Here is a 13815-nt window from a genome sequence, read left to right as displayed (position 1 = left end):
TGCTGCCGCTGCTCGCCCGCTGTTGTTGGGCTGCCATGCTGGTTGCTGAAGATGTCGCTGTTAAGAATCGCTGCTCGTTGCTGCTGCCTGCTGTTGCTGTTGCTGCTCGTCTGCTAGTTGTTCGTCACATGTTGTTGCGTGCTGCCGCTGTTGCTGCTGCCTGCTAAGGTTGTCAGTTCGCGTTGTTGGTTGTCGGCTGCTGTTGCTGTTGCTGCTTCCGCTGCTGTTGTCGCAGTTGCTGCAGCTGTTGTTGCTGCTGCGTTGCTAGTTCGCAGTGAGCTGCTGTTAAGGTTGCCAGTTCAGCATCGCTGCCTGTTGTTAGTTGTTGTTGTTCAGAGCAGGTTCTACATATGTTGTCATATATATAGCTGTTAACAGCCGTGTCTGCAGCTTGTTGTCGCGTTGTTGTTATCGGCTGTTGTCGTTGCGCACCGCAGTTGGTCTGCTGTCATTGTTGCGCCGTCGTTGTCGTTCCGCCGCTAGCTCAGCTGCTACGTCTGTTCCGTTGCTGCCGCCAAGCTGCCGCTCCGTCAGCGCTGTCGCTGCGTCGCCAGTTGCCGCTCGTTGCCCGTCAAGGCTTGCCGTTGTCGCTCGCTACAGTTATTGCCGCTGGTCAGCTGGCCGCCTGCTGTTATTGCCGTTGTTGCCGTTGTTCGCCGTCGGGCTGCCGGCCAGTTCGCCACGTTGGTTGCTGCTGCCGCTGTCGGGCCGCTGCCAGTCGCCGCCGTCAGCTGCCGCCGCTATTGGTTGCTGCTGCTGTTCTGCCAGTTCGCTGTTAGTCACAGTTGCTCGCTGCCGCTGGCTGCTGGCTAGTTTGCTGGCTCGCTGGTTGCTGCTGCCGTCAGTTGCTGCTGGCGTTGCTCATTACCTGTTAGCTGCTGCTCGGCCACAAGGCATCAAAACCGTTCATTGCTTTACTCGCTGGTTATCGCTGCTCGTCACGCCACGCTCCTGTCCGGCTTCGCAGCTGAGCTGCCGCTGTCTACGTCGCTGCCATGGGCTGCTGGCCTGCTCGTTGCTGCCGCTGCCATGCTGCTGCTGCTGACGGGTTAGCAAACTGCCTGCCGCTGCAGCCTTGCCAAACCGCTGTTGCAGCGTTGTCGCTGCCGCTGTTTGCCGTCGCCATAGCGCCTGCGTTGCCACGCTGCTGCTGTCAGCTGCAAACCTGCTGCTTGCTGCTGCTGCTGCTGCTGTTGTCACAGCTGCTGTTGCCGCCGTCGCTGTTGCTGGTTGTCAGCAGCAAGGCTATGTCTGCTGCCGCCTGTTGCTGTTCGCTTGTCTTAGCGTTGCGCTTGCTACTGCCAGCAGCAGCTGTTAGCGTTGCATTGTCGGCTGCATTACTGCTCAGCTGCAAGTCTCGCTGTTGCTGCAGCTGCTGTTGTCCGCTGTTAGCATTATTGCTGCCGCTGTTGCTGCTTGCCAGCCAGCTGTTATTTGTCAGCTGCAGTTAGTCGTCATTGCCGCTGGTTGCCGCTGTCGCGGTTGCCGCTGGGTTAAGACCTGCTGTTGGGCCGCACCGGTTACGTTCGCTCGCCGCTCGCTACAAGCTGTTGCTGGCTGTCACCGAGCTGTCGCCGCTGTCGCTGCTGTCAGCTGCTGCTGCCGCTGGTTATTTGCCGCTTGCTGGTTCGTTGCCGCTGCTGCTAAGTCGGCTGCCGTTGCTGCTGCTTGTTACAGCTGCTGGTTGCTGCTCGCTAGCAGTCGCGTTGCCGCTGCTGCAAGGGCCGCTGTCTCGCTATGTTGCCGCTGGGTTGCTGCTGCCGGGCCGCTGCCCGGTGTTCAGCTGCTGCCAAGGTTGCTGCCAACGCCTACAGCCGCTGCACATGGGTTGCTCGCTGGTTCCGGGCTGCTGCTTGCTGCCGTCGCGCCAAGTTGCTGTCAGCTCGCTACAGCCTGCTGTCGCTGCTGGGTTGCTGCCAGCGCCGCTGCTGTCAGCTGCTGTCCGCGCTGTTGCTGCTTGCTGTTGTTGCCGCCTGCTAAAGGCGCGTTGCCGCTGCTGCTGCTGCTCGCTGCTCGTTGCGCTAAGGTTGCTGTCCGCAAGGCTCGCCACGCAAGCATGGTTAAGGCCGCTGCTGCTGCTGTTGACCGCTGCTGCCGTTGCTGCCACAGGTTGTTGCTCGCCACATGTCTGGGTCCAGCTGCTGCTGCTGCCGCTGCTTGCTGTTTATGCGTTGCCCGCCGCGTTGCTTGCTCAGCCTGCTGCCGCTGCTGCTGTAGTTGTTCCGCTAGCTTGCTCGCTGTCACAGAGCAGCTCGTTGCTGCTGTTAGTTGCATCGCTGTCAAAGGCTACTGCTGTTGCTGCTGAGCAGTAAGGTCGTCGCTGCCGCTGGTTACGCTTTGCCGCTGCTCGTTGCTTGCCGCTGTTACCGCCAGTTAGGTCAGCGTTGCAGCTGCTCGCTGGTTAGTTGTTGCCGTTCGCTGCTGCCGCCGTCAGCCGTTGCTGCTGGTCAGCCGCTGCTGTCTCGCTCGGGCCAGCTGTCGCTGTTCAGCTGCCGCCGCTGTCAGCCGTTACCCGCTGGCCGCCAGCCGTGTTCGCCGCTGTGTTCGGCTTGTCATTGTCGCCGGCTCGCCGTTGCTCGCTGCTGTAGTCTGCTGGGGGCCGGCTGCTGTTCGCTGCTACGCTTCACGCGTTCGCCAGCTGCTGTTGCCGGCTGCCGCTGCTGCCGCCGCTGCCGCTGGTTGGCTGCCGCCAGCCAGCTTCGCCGCCGCTGCTGCGTTCGTTGGTCCGCTGGCTCGGCTTCATAAACCCTCGGCTCAGCTGCTCGTTTCGCCGGGCTCGCTAGCTGCACCCTGGCTCGTCGCTTTGGTTGTCATGTCGCTGTTACGTACCCTGCCGCTGTTGTTCCGGCCGCTGCTGGTGCTACAAGAACGCCCGTCGCTGGCTGCTTGCTGCTGAGCGTGGGTTGGCCGCTGTCTTCGCTGCCACAGCTCAAGGTGGCCACGCTGGTTGGTTGTCAGCTGCTGGGCTGCTCGCCGCCATATTGCCGCTGCTGCTGTCGTCAGCTGCTGCTGCCACAGGTTCGCCGCTGCTGCGCTGCTGCTGCTTGCTGTCTGCCGCTGCTCAGCTGTTCGCTCGGCTGCCGTTGCTGTTGCGTTGTTCAGCTACAGCCGCTGCTGCCGGGTTGCCAGTTGCTGTCAAGCTGCTGTTGCTGTCAGCTTGTTAGGCGTCTGCAAATTGTTGCTCGTTGTTACGCCGCCTGCTACTGCTGTTAGTTGTTGTCGCTCAGGCCGGGCGTTGCTGCCGTCGCTGAGCTAGCAAATTCATTGTCACGCTGTTGTTGGTTGCCGCTATATGTTGGCACACACTGCCCGTGGTTCGCCGCTGTTAGTTGTTCCTCGTCGCTGTTGTTCGCTCGCTGTTACGTTCCGCTGTTATGGCTGCTGTGTCGGGCCGGTTACAAGTCTGCTGCCGCCACCGCCGCATGTTGCCGCTGTTGCTGTTCGTCGCTGGCCAGCTACAAACCGTTGGCCGCTGCTTGTCTGCTACCGCCAAGGTTGCCGCTGTATCGTTCCAGCCAGCTTGCCGCTGTCAAGAAACTGGCTCGGTCTGCCGCTAAGCTACCCGGCTGCTGCCGCTGCTGTTGTTGTCATTGTTGCTGGGTTCGCCAGTTGCCACTGTCACTGCCGCTGTCGCTGCGTTGTCGCTGTCACAGTGTTACCGCTCTGGGCAAACTGTTGCCGCTGTTAAGCTGGTGCTGTCAGCTGCTGTTGCTGCCACAGTGCTCAGTTGTCGCAAGCTGCTCGCTGCTTGCTGTCGGGCTATTGTTGCTGCTGTTACAGTCTGTTGTCAGCTAAGAAATTGCTGGGTTGCCTATGCTCGGCTAGTTATGTTGCTAAAGGTTGCTGCTCGGTTGCTTATGGTTGCTCGTCAGCTTAGTTGTTTGTTAGCTTGCCGCCGCTGCCGCTTGTTGTTATGTTAGCAGCTTGCCACATATCAGTTATATGGCTGTTGTATGAGCAGCTGTTTGTTAATTGCAAATGCCGTCGCTATGCTTGCTGGCTCATTGCCGTTGCTGCTGGTCGCTGTCAGTTGGTTGTCATTGCTGCACCGTCCACAGCATACTGTTCTGCCGCTGCTAGGTCGCCGTCGGCCAGTCGTTTGTTCACTTGCCGCCGCTGCCGCTGCCGTTGGTTGCGCTGTTTGTTACCGCTGCTGCCCATAGCTGCCAGGGTTGCCGCTGGCTACTGTACTGCCGCTGCTGGCTCGGTTGTCGTTGGGCCATTGTCTGCTCGCCGCTGCTGGTTTGTCGTCTCGTCAGCTTGGCCCGTCGGGCTGCTGGCTGTTCGCCACGCTCAGCTTGCTGTTGCTGTCGCTACAGTGCCCTGCTCGCTGCTGGCGTTGCGCTGTCACAAGAGTTGTTGGGCCGTTCGCCAGTTGCCGCCATAAACCAAGGTTGCTGCTACGCTGCTCGGTTGCCTGGTCGCTGCTGTTTGCCGCTGTCCATGCTGCTGCTACGTCCCGCACCGTCGCTTAAGCTGCCATATATGTCTGCTGCTGCCATAGGCTCGCCGCTGCTGCTGCTGCCGCCGCCGCCAGCTGCCGCTTGCTGCTGGTTGCGTTAGTCAGCGCCACTGCAGGTTGGGCAGTTACGTTACCGCTGGTTACTGTTCGCTCTGGGCTGCTGCCAGCTGCCGCTGCTGTTCGTCAGCTGCTGCTGCTCGTCGCTGCTCATTGCCGCTGCTGTTGTCGCTGCTGCTGCTCGTCAGCCAGCTACTGTCTCTGCTCACAAGCTGCTTAGTTGCCGCAAGCTGTTAGTTGCTTGTCGCCGCGCAGCCAGCTGGTTAAGGCCGTCCAGCTGCCAGTCGCTGAGCAGCTGTTCTCGTTACAGCTGCCTCGTCTGCTCACAGCTGGGTTCGTTGTCGTCAGCTGTTCGCTCGCTCGCTACAGCCTGCCGCGTCAAGAGCTGTTGGAAATCGCTAGCAGCAGCTGAGCTGCAGCTGGTCAGTTGCCATGCTGCTCGCCTTGGTCAAGCCGCTGTTGCTGGGCCGCAGCAGCCTGTTGCTGTTAAGGTCCGGCCTGCTTGCGGGCCGTTCCGTTCGTTGCTCGTCGCCAGCATTGTTCGCTGCCATGTTCGCTACGTTGTTGGTTGCTGCCAGTCTGCCGCTGGCTGCCTGCCGCGCCGCTGTTGTTGCCTGCTCAGCCGCGATGTTGTCTGCCGCTGTTGTTGTTGCCGCTGCTGTCGCCGCTCGTTCGCCGCTGGTTGCTGGGTTGCCGCTGTTGCGCCATACGCTGTTGCTGCCGCTGAGCAGCAGCCGTTGCGTTGCTCAGCCTGCTATACGCTGGTTGTTAAGGGCTGTCGCCGCTGTTGGCTGCCGCTGCGTGTTCGTCATGCTGTTGCTGCTGCTGCTGCCGCTGTTGTTCACAGCAGCTAGCAGCGCTGTTGCTGCTGCCGCAGCAGCCGCTGCTGCAGCTGTTGCCGGGGTTGCAGCTTCGGTTAGCAGCAGCTGTTGCTCACAGCAGCCGCCAGCTGTTGCTGCTGCTGCCGCTGCTGGCAGCCTGTTTGCGCACTGGTTCAGCCTGTTACAGCAGCCAGAACAGCTGCTGGCAGCCAAGTTGCTGTTGCTTGCTGCTGTTGCTGCTATACAGCCAGATATTGACGCTTCGCATCCTTGCATTGTTCTGTATGAAATGTGAGCATTTGGTGACATCTAGTGACCAGATCTTGATGTAGAATTTATTTGAATGTAAACTAATCCAGTTCACTGTGTATCACATATAATCTCATTATATTACATTGCCCTGATATAAGGTCACTGTGTCATGAAACAGATTTCAAACAGATAATAATAAAAAAAAAAACCTTCTGATTTTTTCATCAAACCAATCTGACCTTAGCTTTTTTTTATTTAATGAGAAACATCTTCTTCTTAAGCAGTACAGCAATGCTCTGGTGGTTTAGGGTGCCCTCAGCCTCTGCTACCTGCAGGGGTGTCTTCATGACGTTATTAGTAGCCTGGAGGTTTACCTTCTCCCCATGAGTCCAGTTCACCAGTTTTTGCACTGTGCCCATATGCCCTGTTCGACAGGCCCAGTGTAATGGCGTGTCTTTATTATTGTCTATGGCATTGATCTTGGCTTGTCTTTCCAGCAGCAGACCGACCACACGCTCCTGCCCATATTCTGCAGCCAAATGCAGAGGTGTCCTCCTCCAAACGTTCCTCTCATTCACATTTTTATTCTTACCAGAGGTGAGAAGAGCGGCGGCTACACGTACGTGCCCGTTCTTAGCGGCATAATGCAGAGCTGTACATCCATCCATGTCTTTGGCTGTAACTTTTGCCTTAGCATTAAGCAGGGTTGAGGCAGTCTGAGCATGTCCTCCCATCGCTGCCAGGTGTAATGGAGTCTTTCTGTCTTTCTCAACAGCGTTGGCATTCGATCCAGCAAAAAGAAGCAGTTTTACGATGCCTACGTCACCTTTAGCAGCTGCCCAGTGTAGCGCTGTCCTAGCCTGTCTGTCCTGTGCATGGACATCTGCCTTTCCTTCCAACAGCTGGGCCACAGCCTCCTTGTGTCCACTCTGGCTAGCGAGATGGAGGGCAGTGAACCCTTCCTGAGTCACTGCATTAATTTGAGCCCCATTGTGCAGCAACAGGGCCATCAGTGCAGGCTGGTTGTGAATGGCACTAAGATGAAGAGGCATTTGCTCTTTGGCACCAATTGTGTTGGGGTCCATGCCCATATCTAGTAATATCTAGAAGAAACTATTAGAAGTTATTTAAAGAAATTTATTGTTATTTATTGTTAAAAGTTATTTCCTTTTTTATTCATGTAAAAGATTAAGAACTATTCTTTTACCTTATAAATGATTGTAATTAAGCAAGGTCAGTTTTTCTGAACACAATAAATGTACTTTAATGTGGATTTCATGCATGGATTATTAACATACCTCTGTTATCGGCACACTGCCACTTTGGATGGCCAGATGAAGAGCAGACATCTGATTAGGTAGTCTCTTATCCAGCTGGGCTTTATTTGATACCAACACTTTAAAGACCTCTAGATTGCTCAGCTCTATGGCAAGGAGCAGTGGTGTGTAACCCAGGTCATTGCACACGTTAATATCAGCTCCACTGTCAATAAGAGCAGTCACAATCCCGTCCAAATTCCTCTGTACCGCTTTGAACAGTATAGATTTGACATCATTTCGAGACATTGCTGTCTTAATGTTCCTCTGAAGCAGAGACAGCACAGACTTCTTGTTCAGCTCGAATGCAGCATCAATAATTCCCGGGTCTACCTGAGCTCCAGCCTGAAGAAGCACCGCAGCTGTCTTCTCATTTCCTCGGCTGACGGCATGGAAGAGTGCCGTCTTCTTGTGGCTATCACGGGTGTCTACCAGGGCACCATTTCTCAGCAAAATTTCTGCAAGCACAGAGTCATCAGCTATGGCAGCCATGTGCAGGAATGCAGTCTGGTTCTTGAAGCTTCTTCTTTCTTCCATCACCAGCGCTCTGACCGTGTTCTCATGTCCATTTTGTGCTGCTAAATGTTGGGGAGTTTTTGAGGCTTGGTCTGTGGCATAGATGTCAGCTCCAGCCTTTACAAGAGCCACTACAGCCGCTGTGTGACCCATCTCTGCTGCCTTGTGGAGGGCAGTGCGACCTAAGCCATCCCTCAAATCCAGTTTCGCTCCCTGACGAAGCAAAAAGTTTATAACTGACACTTGGCCATGTTCTGCAGCAAGGTGTAGGATGGTACCAGATGATGAATTTCTGTCACTGATATTTATGCTTCTTATAAGTTCCTGTAATAGCGGCACATCACCTGAAGATACTGCTTTGAGAATGGCATTTGATGATTCTTCAGGTTTTGCAGAGCTCTTCTTTAACTTGTCTGAGGAAGAAGGGAGCTCTGTCTTTTTTGATTTCTGCTCTACTCCTTCATTCGAAGGATTCCTAGAGGCATCATGTATTTTTTTAATTGGCCCATGTCTATCTTTTTCCAGCAAATATCCAATCAGCTGCCTTCGTGTATCCTTAATGTTTTCATTCAGCTGGCCTACATAAGCTTTCATGCTCTGGTACAGGTCAGGTTGAGCACTCTTCAGACAGGGGTAGAAAAAGATCCGACATGCCCGTTCCCCTCGTGACATCAGGATGCTGAGCATTCGGGAGTTCTTTTCCTCTCGTGCTGTAATGCTGGACACAACAACTCTGTTCTCAGGTAGAAGCACTCCATTAGAGACCAGAAGGTCCAGTAAGTCTTCCGTATTGGAGATTCCACCAACTAGCTCTTTCCTTCTAGTCCGCATTACTTCAATAGCATACGGATTTGTAAACTTGGTTGAACCCATGGCACGTACTCTTAAACATCAGTAAATGGTCAGAGCTCCAAAAATGTCTTCAATCCATTGTGAGGTCTGAAAATAGGCGTGGTGAAAATGGATTCAGTTATCACCAAGCATTCAAATATCTCTTAGCAACCACATATCGACAAAATGCAGGTGAACGTCCACTTCATGAATACACATTGTCCTGACTAGCTCTTGTTCTGGTTATTTGAAAATCATTTCAGAATTTCATTTAAGCATACTAAATATTTAAGAAAATCAAACATAGACAATCCTAGACACTTTGGACGTGTTTTATCCTGCATCTTGTTTACGGCATCTACTCCGACGTAATCTGATATATGACTACTGTAGCCATAACAATCATTTGTTGTTATGTTTGTTTTCATGCATCACCAAGACTAGAGCTGCACCCATGAAGTACATTTTAGCAAACTATTTTTCCTTAAATACACTTTAATATGTGCAAATCTTCTCAAATATGGTCTTTGTATAGCCTGTATTGTTGACAGAATGTTAATTTAGTATTATTTTTATTATTATAAACTAGTTTAACATTATCTGGAAGTTTCTTTCTAGTTAGATCGGAAGTTGGCATGATTCCACGAATTTGTATCCTCCAGGGTGAAGGATCCTCCCTTCCCTGGACAGCCTGGGTAAGGGAACAAGGTGAAGGTGAGAGTGGGGAAGGTCAACTTCCCACAGACGGAAGAAGCTGCTGGGATGAGTAGTGAAACATTTCGATCAACTAGAAAGAAGTCCAGACTCAAATTCCAGATAACCTTTATGACTGAGAATCTTCACAGACATATAGTTTAACATTAATAATATATTCATGCAAAGTTGATGTTTTTCGTGCAGATATGAGAACTTTTTACAATATTGAAAAACATTTTCTCACTTTTAAAGATCTATAACTACAGTTCTAAAGAAAGAAAGGAAGTTCTTCAGCTAGCAATATATTTATTCTAACAAAAAGCAAATAGTGATAAGAGCTGAAGCATAGGCTTAGGCTGAGGAGTTCCACTTCCCGGAAGACACGCCCACTGACTGCCCAGGATGACGTCGGGCTTCCGACGGCCATCTCGCCTTAAATGGTCATGTGGGGAACGGCTTTCCGGTATGATGTCACCCTTTAACAAGCGTGGACTGTGGACAGGGAGCGTTAATATTGTATGAAATTATAAATATTGCATAAAATATGACGTCTCTTGAAATGAATTAGAAACGAGCATGACCGCACTTCTTTTGATAGCTTGTAAAATAAAATTGTGTATAGATAGATAGATAGATAGATAGATAGATAGATAGATAGATAGATAGATGATAGATAGATAGATAGATAGATAGATAGATAGATAGATAGATGATAGATAGATAGATAGATAGATAGATAGATAGATAGATAGATAGATAGATAGATAGATAGATAGATAGATAGATAGATACTATATGACTTTCCTTGCAGTATTGTTGTCTTTTATTTTCGACAAATATAACTGGAAACTAAGGAATATTACAGATAATAAAAGGACTGCACTTGTGCTTTACAGTGAATGTGAATCACTGAATAGACGTTAAAGTAACATATTTAAACAACAATGTTATTATTACAAGACAAAACAACGTGCTAGTGTTATATGTGCACAACATAGTCCTTTATACTTACTAATATATATATATTAGTAAGTATAAAGGACTATGTTGTGCACATATAACACTAGCACGTTGTTTTGTCTTGTAATAATAACATTGTTGTTTAAATTAATTCACCAGAACATAGAAAATGACATTTTTTATAAACTATTTCAATGCACATACATGTAGTTACATTTATTTATTTATTTATTTATTTATTTATATCTGGGTATTTCCTGCTCTAAAACAGCTGAACAGCTGTTTATCAGCATTTGCAGTGTCGATGTGGTTTTAGTGTAGGGAAAACCCTGTGTTTGTGGCAGGTGTAGGGCAAATCTTCTTTAAAGGTTAACTGTGCTGATTTAACGCGGAGTGATGGCGCCCTCTAGCGGTAAAGTCGTAACTGACGAGAAATCAACTAGCGACAAGTCACAATTATAGAACCGTGTACAAGTTTTATGCTCGGCTGCTTCATCATCTGTTATTATAGTTATATAATAATATAGTTATCATATTTATAGTTATTAAATAATACAACCATATGTGTAAATAAAATGTAGACTTATTTTTTTGGATGTTAAGTTAAAAAATGCTCACAATTTTAAGTTTAATTGCATGTATAACTGCAATTATGTATAATTGTTTAACTGAATGTATATTTATTGTGTACAAACCATGATATTGTGTCAGTGTTCATGGTTAAGTATAAAAGTAGGCACGTCTAAAATACTAATGCACTGGTAGTAAAGGTACTCTGTTTTAATGTTAATAGCTTAGGACACTGTTTTGCAAATAAAATCACTCAGTGAAGGTAATGTAAATGATCCAATATTAAGCTGGTGCACAATTACAGTCCAGCAGTTTGCTGATTTATCTGCTCATAGACACTGAATAAGTTAGTTATTTATCAGGTTAAGTAGGTATTATAGTAGATAAATCATGTCTAAATTCAGACACTCTTGTATTAACACTTTATTAACTATCACTATATTTTGAAACTGTAAATGCATGGAAAGAACAGAATTAGGCTACTGGTCAGACCAACAAATTGTGTTGAAGGTTATAATGCATTACATTATTTTAAGTTATTTATTGTGTATTAGATGTTGTATAGTTAATCAAGTGAAGAAAATTTATTATATGTATTGGTGTGTTAGAGGAGAGATACAGGCAGCTTTGCTTTAATCTGTCTTTCAGGCTATGCATAAAATGTTCCTTGCACTAGGTTGCTCTGAAAACATGGATAAACATGTTTGTGTTGGCAGGAATATGTACATTTCCATAGAGACAAGAGACATTGTTTTCCTTCGACATACTTTTATTACAGTTCATAAATATTGATTAGTTTCTGATGAGGCCAGAAAACAAACATAAAAAATTATGTAGTACTTTTATTACAAATGGTAAACTTAAGTACTCTTCTTTGTTTTTATTTACACATAACAATGAGTGAAACCTCATTAAAAAAAACTTTTTAGAAAAAGAAACTGCTGAAGCTCGACTAACTCAACGTCAATTTGATTCAGTTTAAGAGCAGTAAAGGTACATTGCAACTCAGAAGTCAGGCAGCTTTTGTCAACAAGTTTTTTTTTCGGACATAAGTGGACGCAACTTCCTGCTTTTGGCGCGCCAGTACAACGTTCCTACACAGTTCTCTCTTTCTCTTCTAATACTGAGTGCTCCTGTAAAGCTTAGGTCCATGCACAACTTGGTCAAAAATGAGCAAGGTTGAGTCTCTTTTTTTGTCATTAGGAAAAAAAGAAGAAACAACATGTAACAGTGCGAGGCTCTCATGCTGTCCGGTTGTGTCCCGGTTTGTCACCAGTGAACGCAGTCCGCGGAGTTTTCAACTCCAATCCGGACATCCTTTCACGCGCCAAAGCGTAAAGGCGCGCGGTCACACAGTTCCCGGTCCTGGTGGACTATTGCCAGTAGAGATGCTTTAACCGGCCTGACGCCTCTGGTTAGCGTGTCCTTTCAGTCCGTTACGTGACAACTCCATTTGTCCCCCCTCTCTCTCTCTCTCCCTTTTCAGAATGTCTGCAGCTGCTGCGTCAACATGAGCTGACAGCCGCTGTTGACGTGGTTCATGACTTTCTGCTTGAGTTGGGCGACCTGCTCGCGCAGCATGTTGGCGGTGGATGCCAGCTCTGAGTTCTGCGATTTGAGCGTCTTGACCTTATCCTCGAGGCGGGAGATTCTCTCCAGCTTCCTCTTGCGGCACTTGGAAGCGGCGATGCGGTTGCGCATGCGCTTGCGCTCTGCCTTGATGCGCTCCTGGCTCTCCATGTCAATGGGCGAGAGCGGCGGCGTCTCCCCGGGCATCTCGGGCACCGTCTGCGGCTCCTCTTTGAGCGCCTGCAGGCGCGGGTGCTGCACGGCCATGGTGTGCTGCTGCTGCTGCTGCTGCGGTGGCATAGACGTGGTCGTGTAGCTGCTCATGGCCGGGTTGGCGCTGGTGAAGCTCGGTGCCGTGGTGATAGCCGGGTTAAACGTGTTCAGGTCAGCGTAGACCGGCGGTTCAGAGCGCACGGTTGAGTTGTACACGGCTCCGCCCGCCATGGACGATACGGGCGCCATGGAGTTGTTGATCGTAGTTTGAGGAGTCGTGGTGACGCTGCTGGGCGGCATGTGCTGGTGATGAAGCTCGGCCAGCGCTCGCACGAATCCCTCGGCGAACCCCTCCTGTTCGTCCGTGACATTTTTGGGACACAGGAACTGGGTTGGAGTTGGAGTCGTGGTAATCAGACCGTTGCTGGACTGAATGATCAGGCGCTCGAGCTCGGGAGAGGCCAGCTTGAGCAGGCCCACGTCCGGCGACGTGAGGATTTCATTGGCTTTGGGTCGCAGGTGCGGCTTGAGCGTGCTGCTCGGGTCCGACAGGTTCAGTGTCATGCTGTGTTTCAGCGCTTTGGCGTTGTATCCGAACGCGGCGCCGTCGTGCTGGGTGAACGCGCCGCTCAGTGAGTCGTCGTAGAAAGTAGTTTCCATCTTAGTAGACATAGAAAGAGAAACCAAAACTTTTTGGCTCAAGCAGCTGTTTCACTCACAGTCCCGATTTACCTTTAGTCTTGGTTCAGCTTATTTTCTGATCAAGAATGAAAAGAGTGTAGAATAGTGTCAGGGAGCCTACCAACAGCAGGCGGCTTCAAACTTCACTGTCCCCCTGTTTGCTTACACTCCTTGTCCCGTAACAAACTTTGCCGCGAGAAGAAAAGAGAGAAAAAGTTATCGAAACGAACTAGACCGTTCGAAGAAGAGATGGAAACGAATCTATCTCGCCCTGTTATGAGCTTTAAAAGTGTCTTGCGATCGGAAAGCGTATGGTTCTTAACTTTTGTGTTTGATTTCGTCTCTCGGTTGTTTCTCTGGAGCGAAGTCTGTATACTGAGCTCCTCCAGCGTGGAGGCCAACCTTATCTGCTACCGCTGCCACACTAAAAATAGGCCTCCCAATGATGTCATGCCTGAAGTCTCTTATTGGCTGGAGGCGATTCGTGGGCCGTTCCTCTGTGTTCAGATAAGGCGCGTTGCCTAGACGACCACCAGAAAATTCTTCTCCGCGCACAGCCTTGTGGGATGAGGTAATGCTGCAAGTCGATGAACGGTGCATTATGGGATTACGTATTGTTTTTGAATATCTAGTTACGCGCTTCGGACTGTGGCGGGATACAAAGTCTGTGTTAAGGAGCGATTATATTGTGTTTCTGTTTTACTGCACGCTATTAAATGTATAAAGTAATAACAGTGCTTCGACGTGTTTGGGTTTTTTTTTTTTCGTTACAAAAGACACTTTGTGAGTGGGAAACGCTATTTTCAAAAGGGGAATTGACGGCCATGGAAAGTTATTCCTGGTGCTGATTTAAAATGAAAATCTGCCAGAG

General features: G+C 49.7%; 2 protein-coding genes across 2 annotated transcripts; both read right to left on the bottom strand.

Annotated features, from left to right (window-relative positions):
- Positions 1–5843: 5843 nt before the first annotated feature.
- On the bottom strand, positions 5844–8297 carry caiap (CARD- and ANK-containing Inflammasome Adaptor Protein). Its single transcript, XM_058379549.1, has 2 exons — positions 6891–8297; positions 5844–6695 (listed from the first exon to the last, which is right to left on the bottom strand). The coding sequence occupies exons 1-2, from the start codon at positions 8295–8297 to the stop codon at positions 5844–5846; spliced, it is 2259 nt and encodes a 752-aa protein (XP_058235532.1).
- Positions 8298–11454: 3157 nt separating this feature from the next.
- jun (Jun proto-oncogene, AP-1 transcription factor subunit) lies at positions 11455–13352 on the bottom strand. Its single transcript, XM_058379317.1, has 2 exons — positions 13066–13352; positions 11455–12923 (listed from the first exon to the last, which is right to left on the bottom strand). Exon 2 carries the CDS (start codon positions 12921–12923, stop codon positions 11964–11966), a length of 960 nt encoding a protein of 319 aa, XP_058235300.1. The 5' UTR covers positions 13066–13352; the 3' UTR covers positions 11455–11963.
- Positions 13353–13815: the final 463 nt, after the last annotated feature.

Source organism: Hemibagrus wyckioides, linkage group LG25, assembly GCF_019097595.1.
Source record: "Hemibagrus wyckioides isolate EC202008001 linkage group LG25, SWU_Hwy_1.0, whole genome shotgun sequence".
In the NCBI taxonomy this organism is placed as follows: domain Eukaryota; kingdom Metazoa; phylum Chordata; class Actinopteri; order Siluriformes; family Bagridae; genus Hemibagrus; species Hemibagrus wyckioides.
The sequence above is the reverse complement of the archived record's forward strand: the minus strand, read 5'-3'. Positions and strand labels throughout refer to the sequence as shown.